Raw genomic sequence first — 17,938 nt, forward strand, 5'->3', positions numbered from 1 at the left:
CGGCACAGGAGCGTGGGTTGGAGAGAACAGCCCAGGGGGAGGGGTGTCAAGACGGACGAAGGAGAGACGGGGGCACCAACAGGACAGACTGGCACAGGCACAGACAGACAGACAGGGAGGAGAGAGTCCAGGCAACATCCAGGTTTAACCCATTAGATCCCACCCCACCCCCCTTAGGCAAGATGCCCAAAGAGGATTCAACTAGGAACCGTCTCCTGCTTCCGTGCCTATGGCTAGACCTTTAGGATGGCAGCGATCCTCAGGCTGAGAGCAGCTGCCCAGGCGGGAGGCATGGTTCTGGGGGCAGCACTGAAGCAGAGCACCTATGGAGAAGGCGAGTGGCACCTCCACAGCTTCCCCGGGAGATGCTCTTTGCCTGGTGGAGCCACTGATGCTGCAGGGAGTTGGCCAAGGAGGGCAACGTTGCCTGCTACTGGCTGGAACCAGAACTGCACGGGACGGGTCCTGTTCTGCAGCTAGAGGCCAGGGGTGAAGAGCCAAGGAGGACAGAGTTCGGAGGGTGAAGCATGGATTAGATCCATCTACCAGTCATGAAGCTTTGACCAACCTAAGCACAGCATCCTTAGGCTGTTGGAGTTCTCCAGTGTCTCCATGACAACTGCATCACTGAGGTTGGGGCACCTCAGTGGCCTGGTCCCTAGGGAAGGTACCACAGCATCGGGGGCTCTAGTTCTCAAAACGATGGTCTGTGGACCCAGGAAACTTCCCTCGGACCAAAAGCGGTCAGGAGAGGAGGGCTGGTGGGGTCTAGCAGAGTCCGCCCACCACGTGGCGGTCCAGGGACGGGTTGAGTCGCTCTCAGCCATGCAGGAGGAAGAACTTCCACGCGGTGGCCGAGCTGCCTCCTGGGGAAGCCATGGCAGCGGAAGGGCTGTGGCTAAGGGCAGACATCTACAGCTCTAAACCAAAACGTGCCACGACAGATGGCCCGCTCCCTGGCTCCCATCCCACGCCTGCTGGGCCCTAGGCGTGCTGCTTCCGAGCAACTCCCCATCCCAGGCCAAGCGAGGGGCGGTCAGAGTCCTTCCCAAAAATACACAGAACAGGCCAGGAGGTCAGATCCAGACAAGCGACTCTTTATTCAACGTACCGAAAGGCTAAAAAGTTTGGGCCCAGCTCCCTGCGCCAAAGGGAAGCACGTTAAAACAGATGTCTTTCCCCCTAGGTGCCAGTGATCCTGGGAAAGAGCCTGGTATTTTTTACATAGACACAAGATGTAGGCTAGGACAGAGGGGCTGCAGAGATGTTAGACCCATCTAGCTAGGTGGAAGATACACAAGGGGGCGGGGGGTGGGACGGACATGGATGGGGGGTTCCCTCCAGCTGGGGGCGCTATTGCACACGACTGAGTTAAGCTTTAAGGTACCGCGGAGTTGGCACTTGGACACACACGGCAGGTTTCTCTATACGTTACCTGCCGTCAGGCCGTGGGGAGCGGGGCCATAGGGCTGGGGGGCCAGCTCCTTCTCGTCCGCCAGGCCCGTCTGCAGGGGGCGCTCCCGCTGGCAGGCCCAGTCCCCGGGGAGGGCGATCTTGCCGCGCTCGGGCGCCGCGGGGAGGCTGGCCGGCTCGGAGCCCGCAGGGAGCTGGTCTCCGGGGCATTCGGCCAAGTGCTCCTCGCTCTCCAGGGAGGAGAGGCCCGGGCTCTTGCTGCAGCTGTCGGTGGAGTGGAGGTGGAAGGCGCCGTCGAAGGCGTCGCAGGAGGCGGCCGAGTTGGTGGAGGCCGGCGTCCCGCTGCCGGCGTCGCCCGAGCCCAGCTCCTCCGACTCCTCCAGGGACGGCTTGCGGGGCGGGGAGGCCGCCAGGCACACCAGGGGCTTGGCCGTCGCCTTCAGCAGGTCTCCATCCAGCTCCCCCTCCTCCTCCGAGGACACGGTGGGCTCAGTGGGCAAGTCGCCCAGGAGCTCGTCGGCCGGGAGGGTCTCTGCCTCGTCCTCCCCCTTGTCCATGTGGATGCCCAGGTCCTGCTCCCCCGGCAGGTCCTCCAGGGGGCTGCGGGGGAAGGTCTGTTCCAACCTCTCGTCCGATTTGGACTCCACCCCGGAGCTGCTGTCGTAATCCCGCAGCTCCTCCGGGGTGCTGGTCTCGCTGCTGCTCTTGCCGGCCAGGTCGGGGCCGCTCAAGGTGCTGGACTTGGACGAGCGGCTCTTGGCCGGCCCCTCCGACTCGGCGCTGCTGGACGACAGCTGCCCCGGGGGCGGGAGAGGCGGGGCTGGCTCCTGGGGCAGCTCCAGGCTCTTCAGGGGTAGAGTCTGAGGCTTGTGCATGGTCACCTCAGGGCCCATCGGTGACCCCCGGGAGGCAGGCGGCTCCAGGTCCTCCAGCACATCAATCCCACCCATGCATGGGGGCTCCCCTTCCACGGGCCCCATCTTGGCAATGTCTGTGGGAGAACCCAGGCGGGGGGATCCCAGCTCGGCTTCCTCGGGGCTTCTTAAGGTGACTCCAGCCAACTCAGCTGGGGGAGACGCCCCAGCAGGAGGGAGGGACGTGCCAGGAGGAGAAGCAACCCCGGGCTGGTCTTCGGGGACCTCATGGAGCTGTTGTGCAGAGGGAGCGGCCTCGCCCAACTCATGCGCTGCATGGACAGGCTCTTCGCTGAGCCCCTCTGTCCCCCGGGAAGCAGCCACTGCCTGCCCTGTACCAGCAGCTCCGTCAGCCGCCAGATCCTCCATCCCCCCAGAGTCCCTGCCGGTGTCCCGGGTTCCTCTCTCCAGGGGAAGAGCAGCCTGGAGTTCCTGTCCAACCCCTGGCGGCATCAGAGCAAGGCTCCCGTTCTTCTCTTCTCTCAGCTCCTCGGCTCCTTGCCCCGCTACATCCTGCCCAGCCAGGGGCCACGAGTCCATCTCATTCGCTGGCCACCCTGCCTCTGGCTCAGCTGGGGTCTCCGCACCTGGGACCGTCTCATCCTCTGGCTGCTTTGGTGACCCGGGTGGAGGGGCCTCTTCGCCAAGGGGCAGCATCTGGGGGGTCTCTGCTGAGCAGCTGGGCTCCAGCTGGGCTAGTGCCAGGCAGGTCACCTCCGGAGCGGCTCTGCCTTCACTGTCCGGCCACAAGCCCAGGTATTCAACCGTGGTCAGGGCTTCCCGGCAGGCTGAGGTTTCTCCCTGGGCTGCTGGGCCCACCCCACAGGGCCGGGAGGAATCCAGAAGCACAGATGGGGCGTCCGACAGGCTCTGCTCTCCCTGGGGCTTGAGCATCACGTCAGGGAGCTCCGTGCCCACTGGTTTTAGCATCTCCCCGGGCGGAGAGCCCGGGTAGGAGGGATCAGGCAGCTGCTGTTTCCCAAGAGGCACTGCTGGTGCCGCCACCTCTTGGGAGGTCAGGGGCTCAGCCGCCCCCAGCGCTGGGCCAGATGAGCCTCCCTCTTCCAGGGGCCTGCCACTTCCAACCGCCCCTTCCAGGTCCCTCACAGGCTCTTCCTCGGCTCCCAGCACCTCCGGCCTGTCGATCTCGGGAGCAGCCCCGTCTGCGGCGACCGGCTGAGGCAGGACCGGGCCCACCTCCGGCGTCAATCCTTGCCCCTCCACAGGCCCCACATGGCCCTCTGGGGCTGCCCTCTCCACGCCAGACAGGGCATCGGGAGAGGCCCCGAGGACATTGGCAGCAGCTTCCTTGGCCTCTCCCTGTCCTGGGGGAAGCAGCTTTTTCCTGGGCACGGACACAGGCTCCAGGTTGTAACTAGCTTCTTTCTTGGGGGGCTTCTTGCCAGGGCTCTCTGCAGGCAGCCTTTTCAGGGTGGAGGCTGCCGCTTTCTGTGGGGTGGCTGGACGGCTGCCCCCCGCCTTAGGAGGGGTCTTCGGCCCCGTGGCCTTTGGCTTATCCGAGGCCTTGGGAGTAGCAGGGACCGGTTGGCTCTTGGTCTTGGGTTCCAGCAGCCGTTTGGGGCCCTGGGCCTCAGGGAGCTTGGCTTTGGCAGGCCTGGCTGGGCCAGAAATCTTGTTGAGGGCAGGGTTTGAGCCCGACAGCCGGGCCCTGGGGACAGGGGCAGCTCTGCCGAGGTCTGCAAGTGACAAGAAAAACCAGGTCTCAAGGAAGTGCCCTCTGGGGTAACAGGACGGGCCAGCAGAGGGCGCCGTGAGCTGCTGCAGCACCCTGGGAAAGCCACAGGGTCGCAGTAGAGCGGCCCAACTCCCACCTCCCTACACAGGGCAAGGACAGGGCTGGCTTTAAGCCAGGGGTTCCCAACCTTTTTGGCTCAAGGGCCACAGGTGTCATTTTTACAACACCACCTCCCCCAGTGCAGCCAGACGGCAGCCTGAACTCCTTCCTCTGCACTGATCTCCCGTCCCCCGGCTGCAGCAGGGAAACCGCACCTGCCCTTAGCCCCGGGCGCTCCACCGCGGTCCCTAGGCCGTGTCTCCCTTCTGCAGCCAGGGGGATGCGAGATCCATGCTCCCCTCCCTCTGGCTCCGGCAGGGACCCCAGCACCTATGGACCCAGGCAGAGCTTTGCCGTGCTCCCTGCTACAGCCAGGAGAGGGGAGCGCTGATCTCCAGTCCCCTTGGCTGTAGCAAGGGGCCTGCACCCGTCTTTTAGCCCCACGGCAATGTGCTCCACTTGGGTCCTTAGACAGTGGCTCCCTGCTGCAGCCAGCGGGAGGGGAGCCACAGGCCACTTTGAAAGCCCCCAGGGGGCCACTTTTGGTCCCCAGGTCACAGGTTGGAACCAGTGCTTTAAGTCACCTTTGTACTGGTCCTAGTCAGGGCCCGGCCCCCAGCGTAACCAGAGCTGCGCCAACTCATCCTTTGCCCCAGAGAGGAGGAATATCGATAGTGCAGTGCGCTCCAGCTGTATCCCCAACACCCAGGCCTGGGAGCAGAGCCCTGGGATCTGTTCCATGCTGGCTGGGGTGTCGTGCCGCCCCTTCTCCCCACCCACTATGCGGTGGGGGAGGTTGTCAGGGAAGTTGAGCGCAGAGCAGCACACGGGGCATCAGGGGATGGGTGGGTGGAGCTCATTCCTCTGACACCTCACCACGGGCTTTATGGCCAAGTGGCAGCTGCATGCTGCCCTTTGCCACAGCAGATGGGCCACCCCCACTCATGCTCCGAGTCAGGGGCTGCCTGGCTGTCCCAAGCAGGCAGCAACCTACAAAAATACAGGAGGGCGAGATCCACACCTCGCCCTTTGCCCCATGCACCGTACCAGGGGATCCAGCCGGACACTGAATTTCAGACGCTCCCGGCTGCCCATACGGTGGATTCACCACAGCTTGCTGGTGCCAGATCTTAGCCGCTCACCCATGCTTAGTCGCACCATGCCTGTACCTTTCTTTGCAGCTGTGTTTCTCTGCTGCTGTGGTGCTGCTGAGGCCTGGCCACCAGGTGGTGCCATCTGCCTAGGTTTGGCCACCGCAGGTTTGTTGCTGTTCACGGTCCTGGTGGAGGCCAGCACAGAGTCCTTAGTTTCTGGAACAGCTGGTCTGAAACCAGACCAGAGAGAGAGAGAATATCCACTGTGTGTTTGTCTCATGCAGTCCATAGCGACTGGTCAATTTCACACCCTAAATACCTAGCTCTTCTATTCACTGCTCACCCACACCTCTGAAAGCCCTGCTTTCTCCATTTTACAGATGGGGAAATGGAGGCACAAGAGACTTGCGCACGGTCACCCAGCAGGTCAATGATAGAGCTGGGAATAGAACCTAGATCTCCTGAGTGCCAGTTCTGTGCTCTGTCCACCAGAGGGACCAGCTCAGGGGATGCAGGGCAGGTTCCCCAGGCAGATACTTATCCCACAAAGGGACCCCTCAGTACCAGGCTGCTGTGGTCTGAGACGGATGTTCCCAAAAAGACTGTCCCTCCCCTGGCTGGCAGACGCCTTGCTCCCAGACTAGCTAGAGCGGCTGGTCCCATAACCGTAGCGTCGAGTTCCTCTCGATCTTTACTGCTGCTACTCCCATTTTACACAGGAGGGGAAACGGAGGCACAAAGGGACAAAGCGACTGGCTCAGTTTTACACACAGGGAGACTGCGGTGGTGTTTGGATCTGAAGCCACATTTCGAGTCCCCAGCTAGCGCCCTAGGCACAGGGCCATCCTTTCCTTTCTACGCCAAGAGGCGCTGGGTCACCTGCCAAACAAATCCAAGCCATCCAGGCCCTTCACCAGCACAACCCCGCGGCAGCCATGATCTGAATGGAAACCACGTTCTGCAAGTAGAGGCTCACCCACGCCCCTCCCGGAGAGCTCTGACTGGTGCCCCAGCTCCAACGCCCCCTTTGTCTCCCAGCCGCAAGCCCCAAATGCATGCAGAGCACGCTGCTGAGCCCATCTGGCTCTCGCAGTCATGGTAAAACCCTTCCCAATCTCGGCTGATTAGTCACACCAGCCTGGGCCCAAAGCCAGGCTGGGATTGCTGCTTAGAAAGGGGCAGTTTTCCAGGCCTTCCCCGGCTCGCCGGTGAGCGAGACAGAGCCCTGGCCTGCTGGGCTTCGAGAGAGAAAAAGCGAAGACTGTTTGAAATTGCAGAGTGACCTGCGAACCCTCTGGCTGCAGGGCCGGGAGCCCTATAACCCTGCCAGCAAATTGACCAGCAGCTCACGTGAAACTGACATGCTGGACTCACCTTGGGAGAGTGAAATTGAACAGCCAGCACTAACTGCAACGAGCGAGACGCTTGCACCAGGACATCTCTGCTTCACTCCCAGATTAAATGCCCCCTACGGTCTGTCGCACCAATGAAAGTGCTACCCAACTAGAAGGGCACCCGCTCTGCATGGCAGCCCAGAACCTCTTGTTGAGAGCTCACTGCACTTCCCTGCCCCACGCCCTGGCCCCACAAAGTCACAAGACCTCCATCGGCCTCCTCCTGAGGCTGACCAAGGTGGGCCTGCATCAGCCCCGGAGGAAGCTAGACAGGGAGATGTGCTGCAACCGCAGGGCTATTTCCGGTCCTGCTGGCCTCACGTCTCCAGGCAGATTTCCTCCCAGCAGCATCCAGGCTCCTCTGCAGAGCAGAGGGTGCTGGGCGGGGTTCTCCGCTCCGAGTCCCCGTCGGGTGCCCTCATTTTGACCTTCCCTCCCGTCCCGGGTTTCACATGTGCTGTCCCAAGTCCTCCCCTCTGGGTTTTGTGGTTCCTCCCAGGGCAGGTGGGGCGGGGCATTATTTTTGGATGGGCCTAGCCCCGCCTCTTCCCAGAACTCAAACAGACCAGTCTGCAGGGCAGCTGGGAATCGGGCCCTGTGGCATCCCAAGTTTCCTTACTGCCTCCATGCTGTGCGGGAAGTTGCGCTGGTGCAAGCTGCTCCCGTTAACGGTCCTGTTCAGTCAGACCTGGCTTAAAACCCAAACGCCCACTTGCCCCAGAACCATAGAAGTGTCTGTGGGGCTGGAAGGGGCTCGAGAAGTCAAGTCCAGCGCTCTGCACAGAGGCAGGACCAAGTAAACCTAGACCATCCCCTACAGGTGTTCGGGGGTTTTTAAGGACTTGGGACTGTTTTGCTTTGGGAGTTCCCCTAGTTCCAGGGACACCTGCTCCCAACCCTTCACATCCTGTTATTAGCGTGATTCCAGCTGGTTCGATTAGATCAGGTACCACACACACCCTGCACGTGGGTCACGGTATTCACTGCTCCAGGAGGGAGGTGGGTCCCAATGACAGTCCCTTGGCCTTGGAAATCTCATGCCGACCCCATCAATCGCCAGCCTGCCCAGCTGCACCATGTGGTCTCTGCTGGTTACCCTGGGGCAGTCGCTAACCCAGTCTCTCCCCTACAGTATTGGAGCAGACAGACAGCAGGCAACTGCACAACATACCTGGAAGACTTGGCAGCTTCTGGTTTCTCAGACTTCACCATGGCAGACTTTGGGGCTAGAAACAAAGAGAGAGAGAGAGACACAGAGTTTCAGTGCCAGAGGGTGCGAGGTTATTGACTAGGCAAATTTTCCAATACCTCAGGGATGGACATGGGGGGGGAGCTGGGGTGTCACGCAAACACAGGCTGGCAGCTCTGGAGTCTACAGACAGCTGGAAGGGAGCAGGAGCAGGATCCAGTAGGTTAGTGTCAGGGGAACAGGACTCCTGGGTTCCATTCCCAGCTCTGGGATCCAAGGAGTCAGGGCTCATGGGAGGGGGCCGCGCCAGCTTCCCCATCAGTGTAGATCTGGTTCTGGGGAGGGTGAGGGCCCCTGAACCACCACAGCTATCACTAGTGGGGTGGGGGAGGAACTAGGGTTTCTGTTCTGCTCCCCCAAAGCCAGGTCAGGGTGGGGAGGAAGAGGAGACTAAGGGGACCCCTCCCTCTGCTATGTGCTTTACCTATCATGCCATAGCATGGCATCGCCCTCCCCCAGGGGAACAGGATGCCACAGCTTGGCTCCCTTACCTGTGCCCCCACCCCCATCTGCCAGAGCCCTGCCAGCTGTTTTATTTGGGGATTCTGATCACAGCCCAGCACAACCCTCCCCCCACTTTACTATAGCGCCACAGGGAGGGAGCAGCAGAGAGGGCTCCCCCTCCCCATCCCCTTCTCCCCTTAGCAGGGGAGCCCCTTCACTGCCTCCTATCAGCTCACAGGGGCCTTGCCACACAGATCCCTCCCTAGGTCAGAACGGACCCACCCTGGCTCAGGCCATAAGGGATCCTGGCCTTGTGCCACCCGCCCAGCTGGGCAGGGGGGCGAGGAACATACCCGAGGTCGCCGCTGGGACAGGTGTCTTCCTCACGGCCTTCGGCTGCCCGGCCTTGTTCAGCCCAGCCTTCCCCGGAGGCTTTGCCCCGCTCTCGCCCACTGGCTTCCTGGCCCCAGTTTTGGCCGGAGAGGGGTTGGCAGGGGCAGCACCGGCTTTAGCTGCCGAGGCTGCCACTGGCGGCTTCCTCTGTGGAGCTTCGGCCCTCTGGGGACACCCCATTGCTGAGCGGCTTGGCGCCACCGCAAGGGGCCGCGGGCAGGCGGGCGTGGCTGGTCGCAGGCCACTTCGCTCCAGAGCCGGTGGCCGATCTCACAGCATTCTTGGGAAGCTTGGGTTTCGCGGCCGGCCGGCCAGCCACCACTGCCCCTTTCCCAGCCGGCGCCGTGCCATCGGCCTGCAGAGGGGGGTCCCCACTGGCAGCAGCTTTGCCTTCCATCTTGTCCCACCCAGGTGCTGGGCAGGCTGCCTGCCCCCTCGGAGGTGTCGGAGGGCAGCCAAATCCTCCCTTGCCTTCCAGCTAGGACTGAAAGAGACAGACGTTAATCGGAGGGGGACAGATTCCACCCCACTCTGCAGCCGTATACAGCAACGAAAGCTTTGCCCCTTCTCCCGGAAGAGCAGGGTCTGGTAGGGCTCTCTCTACTAGCCCAGAGATCAAACCTGCTGGCCAGGGGCAGAAATGGAAGACCAGCACCCAACACTGCACCAGGATAGAAGCCCTGGCCTCCCCCTGGCCCCATCTCCAGGCTTCGTCCACTGATCCCATCTTCCCTGGCCAACTCTGGCTAGTAACATCGGAGCTTCGGAAGCCCAACTCCCATTTCAAGCACCAGGAAAAGGGGCTCTCTCCCCGCACAGGCCCCTAAACCAGGGGGGGGGGGGAGGGAGGGAGTCTTATACTCTTCCCCCAGTCTTGGAGGTCTTTCCCCTACCCACAAACTGCACCAGCTCTGGCATCCTGCTGCCGCTGCTCAGCCTTACTAAGACGCACAAAGCAGGCAATTCCGGTCACTTTCATGGCTGTTCTGTCCATGGGTGCCCATGAAACTGACTAGACCGAGTGGCTAGGCAGAACTAGGAGCAGCAGAGGCGGCCCAGCATTGCCTGCAGGCTCAGGAGGGAGATGCTGCATTGGGAGGGTCCTACAGTCTAAGTATGAGACTCACTTAAAGTACGAGGTTAAATTCAGCAGTAGTTGAGGTCTCAGATGCCCTCCCCCGACAGGAAAGGTTCTCGCTAGCCACCAGCTGGGGGCTTCCTTGGAGCTCTGCACTTTGAGGTTGCAGAATGTTTTACAGATCTGAGTGAAATGGAACCACAAATCTCATCCCCGTAAGGCAGGCCCGAGCTTCATCCCTGTTTTACACCTGGGGAAACCGAGGCATGGCTGGGGTAGGGATTTGCCCTGAATCACACAGCCAGTCCATGGCCCGCTGGTAATAATCCCTGCCCCAAATCTTAGCCCAACTTGCTTGGATTGGGAGATTTTCCACAGAGGGACTCAAGTCCCTAAATTCCTTGGGATTTAAAGAGAACCCAAATCTCTCCTGGGATGCAATTCTGATTGCAGCAGGTTCCAAAGCTCACAGGGAAATCCACAAGCCTTTGCATTCACCATCTCTTGTTTACCTCCCCGGGAAACTCCAGCGCTATTAATTCTACTAAGTGGTTCGAATACACTTGAGCAAAAGCAGTTACAGAATAGAAAATGGACTTCATTGTACAGCCAGTGCGCCCGCTTCCTATTTACCGCATGGGGCTGCCTGCTCAGTTCTCACCAGCACTTTGGGAAGTCTCAGCCAGCTGGTCTCCACAGCATCCTCCTTCCCCTCACCCTTCCCTGCAAGATCAGAGCTTTCAGTTTTGCAGCCAAGAGCTCAGACTCATGTTCAAGAAAAAAAAGCCACCCAGGAGATGAGCGGAGCTGGCCCCAGTCCAGTATCAAGTGAACGAAAAGCGCTCACAGCCAGGGCTTCTTCATTGTTGGTGGCAAAAAATGGGGAGATAAGGTTTGAAAAGGCTATGGATGTTAGAGAATGTCACGCTCTAAATCCCAGGGCGGGGAGGTCCTGCCTTGTCTAGACTAGCATTTAAAGGTGTGATGCTAGGAGGTTAGCCCTACCTGTCAATATCAGATCTAAATCAGTGTCCAGAAATCATGAGACCGGCTTAAGAACTCAAGCCTTTGAGGGATCTGCCTCTCAGCTTTTAGCCTGTAGCCCTCATGAATGTGGAGGAAAGCTTAGCAGTGTGACCACCAGAGACCGGTTATAAACGAAAGCCGAGATTTGCACATCCCTGCCTGAGTCCATAAGAGGACACGTCAATCATCACAAAGCCTTGCCATCAAATTGCAAGTGTTGGCCACCTTGTAAATCCGACAGAAGGCCTTGATGAGCAAGGAGGCGTGGCGTGATTTTCAATCCCGTTAACCAGAGAGGTAGCTAGAGCATTGGGTGGGGAGGCAGACCTGGTACCTGTCACCACATCTAGAGATTCAATTAAGGTTTTAAAAAAGAAATCTCAGATACGCATTTCCCCCAGTTGGCATGCGACATTCCCTCGTGGTGTGAGGTCTCACCCTGCCGGCACTGAAAACATCCTCAGAATGTCTGTGTTCTAGATGACAATTCCCTAACTCAAAATGCTGTACTCAGCAAAGAGGACTTGTGTTAGACCTCATCTTGGCAGAGAGAAACCGATTACAGAACTAAAAGTTACATGGTCACTTAGGTCATGATTTGATCGCATTTATAACATGCAAACAGAATGAAGTCCAGATCAGTGATATACACACACCCCCCTTGGTGCTTTAAGAAGGCTCATTTCACAAAGCTGAAACCAATATAAGCCAAGTCAGCTGGGAGGAAGAATTTAATCAGAAAAATATGAATAATTGGGAATTTAAGAACGCTCTACTAGATACCCCCAAAACCCATAATCAAGTAAAAAAAGCCCCAACAAATCTGGTTTAGAAGGCAGCTATAAAAATCGAACAAACAGAAGAAAAGGAAAGTTTATCATTACTATAAATCAGACATTAGGAGTTGTAGAAAATTGATAAGTGAAGCAAAAGGAAAAAAAGGAGAAATCTATAATTAGAGTTAAAGACAATAAGGAGTTTTTTTTTTTTTTTTTTAAACTATTAGGAACAAAAAGAATCCTAACATCGGTATGGGTCCATTACTAGATGGAAATGGTAGAATTAATAATAATGCAGAAAAGTGACATGGCGATAAATATTTCTGTTCTGTATTTGGGAAAAACCACAGATGACGTAGTCATAACATATGATAACACTCTTTCCATTCCACTAGCATCTCAGGAGGATGTTAGAGACAGAAGTCAGACATTTTAAAATCAGCGGGTCTGAATAATTTGCATCCAAGAATTTTGAAAGAGCTGGCTGAGGATTCATTGGACTGTTCACATGGATTTTCAATAAGCCTCTGAGCACCGGGAAAGTTCCAGAAGAAAGTTAACGTGCCAATATTTGAAAAGGGTAAATGGAAGCACCTGAGTAATTATAGGCCTGTTAGCCTGACATCAATCCTGGGCAAGAAAATGGAGCAGCTGATAGGGGACTCAAAGAACGAAGGCATGGTAATATAGTCAGTGCTAAGCAACATGGGTTTATGGAAATTACAACATGTCAAACTAACTTGATTTTTTTTTAATGAGATTACAAGAGTGGTTGGTGAAGGTAATAGTGTTGATGGAATATATTTAGACTTCTGTGGAGCATTTCACTTGGTACTGTGTGTCATTCTGATTAATCCATTGCATGTGTGCCACATCCATTTTATAAGAATATTCTAGTTTTACTAAAGCTGGTTAATGGATTGGTCTCAAAAGGTCGCTGAGAATGGGAAATGCTCATTGAATAGGTGCCTGCGTTTCTAATAGGGTCCTACAGGAATAAGAGCTTGGCCCTAATGTTATTTCACATTTTTATCAATGCTCTGGGGGGGGAGACGGGAGAAGAGGCATCACTGATGACTTTTGCAGATGACTCTCAGATGGGAGGAAGGGTAAACGAGGAAGAGGACAGATCACTGATACAGAGCGATTGGATTGCTTGGTAAACTGGGTACAAGCGGCCAATCTGTGTTTTAATATGGCTAAATGTAAACATACATCTAGGGACAAAGAACACAGGCCACCCCTACAGGATGAAGGGCTCTATCCTGGGAAGCGCAGACTCTGAAGAAGACCTGGGGCTGGAGATGGAGCATCAGCTGAACACAAGCTCCCAGGGCAATGTTGCAGCTAATGCAATCCCGGGACGCATAAAGAGGGGAACCTCGAGCAGGAGCGGAGGTTATTTTACCTGCGTTTTTGGCACGGGGGCGACCGCTGCTGGAATCCTGGGAGAGCTGGGATAACATCCTGGACAAACTTTACTGAGTTAAGTCGTTTAGGAAGTGATTGCATTCCAAATGCAAATGTGGATGTCCCAATGAGGCAGGATCCAATTCCATAGGGGAGGGGGAACAACTCTCCAGAAGCAAACAACCATGGGGGGTGGGTGCTAAGCAATTTCCCTCTGCTTGTAACACCTCCCCAGAGCTACCAGCACTGGCTGACAGGCTTGCATATACCGGTTCAAACTGGATTCTCCAGGGACCAGATGACTTTCGATAAATAGCCAGAATCCAAACTGACCACCCAGAGCCCTTATAGAAGTGAGCGGGTGCTCCGTGGTGAGTTGATTAGCCGGTGCCTGGGTTCTTGTATTGGTTTAAATGCATTTTCTTTATCGCCTGTCAGGGATAGGCTAGTTTTACTTGGCCCTGCCTCCATGAAGAGCACTGGACTTGACTTCCTGAGCCCCTTCCAGCCGCGTTTCTGGGATTTCTGACGCTTTTACCTCCAGAATAAAATGTGCTTGCTTCGAAATAGCCGAGCGGCAGCTTAACTGTGGCAATGACATGGTGAACCATCTCCGAGGAGAAAGACACAAGAGGCCGTCTGCCTTTTGCTGAGGAGTTACCATCTAGCCAGGCAGCTGTGCAGCCTGTTAATACCCTCATCAGAAGGGAGGGGATGAGCATCTCCATCCAAGACAACTCAGGAGCCGGAAACAAGGAATGGGTGTCCTTGCTGCACTCTAGATGGGGAAATCCAGGTGCAGTTGCGTTGAACTCAGGCAGGCAGCATCTAGTGTCCACAGTGCATGAAGGATGCTAGCAAATTGGAGAGGGGGTCAGAGAAGAGTTACAAGGATGATTAGAAAACCTGCCTTAGCATCCAGGAGCCCAATCACTATCTATTTAGCTTGACAAAGAGAAGGTAGAGGGACGTGGGGATCCCTTGATTACAGCCGGTAAGTGCCCAGATGGGGAACAAATGATACTGGGCTCTTCAATCTAGCAGAGAAAGATGGAACATGGCCCAATGGCTGGAAGTTGAAGTGAGACAAATTCAGACTGGAAATAAGGCGGCCGTTTCAGAACGGCGAGGGTCGATGGTTCCCGTGGTTCATTACCAAAGGGCGTGGTCGATTCTCCATCACTGACCATTTTTAAGTCAAGTTTGGACCTTTTCCTAAAAACGATCAGCTCCAGGAACGACTGGGGGCAGTTGTCTGGCCTGCGTTGTACCGAAGGTCGGACTAGACCATCACAGCGATCCTGCCACCAGCAGAGCCGAGTCAGCACAAGGGTGGGGGCCGGGATAGGAGTAACCCGCAGGAGAAGAGAGTTCATAGGTTCTTTTGCCAGCTGATTGTTTCTAACCTCCAAGAAGGAGCTCTTCCCCCTCCAGAGATGCCTTTGCCTACACAGGCCAAACCCGAATGGCTTTTTTTAATATTATTGCAGATATACACTGGCTGACTCCTGCCTAGTCTGCTGCCCATTGAAAACTGTCTGGCTTTATCTGGCCAGTTTTTGTACTGGTATAACTGTGGGTTGCAGCTGGGCAATTTTTAACACGGACTTACATCAGTACAACCCCTAGCGTTGACCATTATACTGCTAAAGATGTCTAGTGGCTAGAACACTGGGACGGGGGATCCTGGGTTCTGTTCCCCCTTTGGTCACTGGGTGATCTCAGGCAAGTCAATTCTGTGCGCCTCAGTTCCCCCCCACCTGCTCTGTAAAATGGGGCTAGTGATACTGACCTCAAAGTGCTTTGCAAAGGAGGCCTACTGATGGAAGCGCTAGGGATTATTATTCCAGCATAGTTTACTTGCCTTCCTTGAGGAGAATATTTTACCAGCGTAAGCACCTCTATGCAGCTTAATCTGTTGCCACTCAAGGGCTTTGTCTAAGCACAAGATGTATAATTAAAGCAGCACAACTCCTAATCTCTAGACAGCAAGGAGACTTATTTTACTAGCATAGCTGAGCGTCTCAGCCTGAAAGGTATTTACCTTTACAGTAAAGTGCTATTAGCCCCATCGTATCAGTGGGAAACTGAGGCACAGAAGGGCTCCCCCATGGTCACACAGGAAGGCAGTGGCAGACCTGGCAGGTGAGTCTGGGTCTTTGAGTCCCAGGCTAGTGATCTAACCATTGCACCGTGGTGCCTCTCTGCGAGCAGCGGCCCCAGGCTATGTAGCTCTTCCACTCAGAGGGAGAGAGATCAGAGCCAACAGCCCATTCTGCCAGCACAGGAACCCGAGTCGGTCCCACGGAGCATGTGTGGGGTCCACACCCCCAGCCAGGAGAAGGGGCCTCTGCCTGTGTTTCAGATGAAGGAGCAGGGGCTGGGAAGGGCTCCAGGCCAGCGCTGGTCACCGGCACAATGTGTCACTAATTAAGTATTACATAAACCCCACCCCCAGCCACAGAGCAGCCTCAGATGCCCCCTGCGCTGCTCAGCCGCCTGCTACCAAGAGAGGCTGCCCCTGGTGAGCCCCACTGACAGCTATGGGCCCTGGAGGGTCAAGTCCTCCTGTTTACCCCCAGCTCCTCCCCCCACGCCTCAGCCCTGCCCTGCCCTGCCCAAGACCCCCACCACCCTATGGAACTGGTGGGTTGTCTCCAGAGCTCACGCAGGAGCCAACACAGGGCCACATGCAACACTGCCCTCTACTGCCTGTGAGAAGGACTGTTTGATCGTGTGCCACAGGCCCTGCACTGCTGATGGAGATTCTCCATCCGCTCAGAAGGGCTGGGCTTTTGGAGCAGGAGGGGGAGAGTTCTCACCCCAGAGCGGCCAGGAAGTCATGAGTAGCCATGATATAGCAGGGTGGGGTGGGAGAACTCATGAACCCCAGACAGTCTATCCACCCACCCACCCACCCACACGACAGGAAGAGCCACAGGGGCTGGTTGGAAAGAGGGAAAGAGATTCCTTAGGAGCAGCTCCCCCCGAACTTTGCTAGACAGACAGACAGACCCATGCACAGATCTAGCAGCCCTGCCTTCCCCCCACACCCAGAGATCTTTGCTCACGAGTTGGGGAGAATCAATCTGTGCTACTGCCCCATTGCGGGGGGGGGCCTCCCCCCAGCAGAAATCTAGTACCCCTACCAGCCCTCCCCCCCCCACAAGCCAGGGCTCTCTAGCTGCACTTCTGGTGGCTTAAGGACAGAGGGATTTAACGGCAAAATCCCTTCCCAAAGCATGCTGGGAAGGATGAGAGACCAGAAGTTATTGGGGGGGGGGGGGGGGGCAGGGCAGCAGCATCTCTGCACAGCTGGTCTGGGATTCTGCCCCAGATAGCACAGCATGGGTCACAGCAGCCTCTGCTGGTCATCTGAGCAACTGAGGAACCTAAGTGGATCTGAGGCTCCTGTTTGCCCAGTGGTAGCTGGAATCAAAGTCGCTCCACTGTGTCATAGGCCGTGTACTGCTGAGGGAGATTCACCATGCTTGGGGTGGTGCTTGTGGGGCAGGCAGGGAAATCAGAGGTTGAGACCCAACTGGGGGAACTGCAAGTAGTTAGTGGAGGGACCTCTAGACCCCTCCCCCCAAATGGGGTGCAGTGCCTGAGGAGTTACCTTCAGGGGGTGGAATAAGGAATTTGCACCCACCCACTCCTCCTGTGACCAGTAGCTCCAGAGGCTTCAATTCTGCCCGGGCAGGACTGGATTCTAGCCTACCCCTGCTCCACCGCACAGTCAGCTGGTTACACTCAGCTCCCGCCCGCAGCTCCGTGGGCGCATCACGGACGACGCAGGGAACAGAGCAGCCGACTGGCCTCTATCCAGGCCAGCCCGCACCCCCGACTCCCCCCTCCAGGCTGGTACAAGGCACCACTCCCACCCAGCTGCAGCCCCTTGCACCTGGGGTCACAGGAGCAACCCAGTGGCCTATTATGGACAAATACAGAGGCCTAGTGCCTGCCCGCGCCACCCAGCCCCTGGCCACGTATTAGATCACATACCCCAGCCACAGGTTCCCACGATTGGAGCCAGAGCAGCTCTCCCACAGCTGGTAGCAGGTCTCTTATCCTGTGGGCTCAACCTCCAACCTGCAGGACTTTTTCCTCCCTAGATCTCAAAGCTCTGGCAGGGGGGTGGACAGAAATCAGCCTTGTTTAGCCACAGCTGGGGAAAGGGAGGCACAGAAAGACAAGGGTCTTGAGCCATGTTTAGATCTCCAGAGTCCTGACTCCCAGCCCTGCCATGCCCCTCCGCCCTCGTGCTCTACCCACTAGACATCACTCCCGCCCCAGAGCTGGGCATAGAACCCAGGAGTCCTGGATTCCAGGCCTGTTCCTCTTCCCCCAGCCTCTATCAGCCCCACTCTGAAAACAGATCTGGTTCCAGCCAGCACAGCGTACACCAAGCCTTCCATCCCCCAGCTGCACCTGCTTGGGGGCAAGTCAAGAGACACCAGACCCTACTAGCCAGCCTGCTCCTCCCCCAGCTGGGAGGCACCATATGGCCCAACAATAGGGCCCCTTCAGCCAGCACCAGTGGCTTTATTAACTGTCTGAGTTTAGAGGAAGCTAATCAGACCCGCAGGCCTTGGGGGGAAGGGGCAGCATCAGCTGGACAGTCCCCCCACCCCCCTTCCTAGCCTGCTGGGAGGCAGAGCCCAGCCTGCCAGTCACTCCCTTCCCAGCTGGACTCAGAGCAGAAGACCCACTGCTTCCTCCATGGACAGGACAGCTAAGTGGCAATAAGCCACGCTGGGATCCAGGCAAGGGCTGATTGGAGAGGGCAGATTATTCGCTACCAGCCCACACTGAGGGTCCAGGCCAGCTCCCGGGACCAGGTGCTCAGTGCTAAGCTTGCCACAGGCATGTCTTTCTAGCCAGGGGCCGGGAGCAAAAGCTACAGTCAGCAGGGGAGATGGGTTTTTCTTTGGTCAGTTTCAGGCATT

General features: G+C 56.9%; 1 protein-coding gene across 1 annotated transcript in view; it reads right to left on the minus strand.

The window, feature by feature from the left end:
- PRR36 (proline rich 36) overlaps positions 1-17,938 on the minus strand; it is a 30,981-nt gene that overhangs the window by 2,068 nt on the left and 10,975 nt on the right. The window contains 5 exon segments of the mRNA XM_067563806.1: positions 1,436-4,024; positions 5,292-5,446; positions 7,782-7,836; positions 8,657-8,867; positions 8,869-9,180. Coding sequence (XP_067419907.1) covers positions 1,436-4,024; positions 5,292-5,446; positions 7,782-7,836; positions 8,657-8,867; positions 8,869-9,093 — 3,235 coding nt within the window. The 5' untranslated portion in view covers positions 9,094-9,180.

Source organism: Emydura macquarii, unplaced genomic scaffold (genome assembly GCF_026122565.2).
Source record: "Emydura macquarii macquarii isolate MOO-44397 ecotype Brisbane River unplaced genomic scaffold, CSIRO-AGI_Emac_v2 contig_2617, whole genome shotgun sequence".
NCBI lineage: Eukaryota > Metazoa > Chordata > Testudines > Chelidae > Emydura > Emydura macquarii.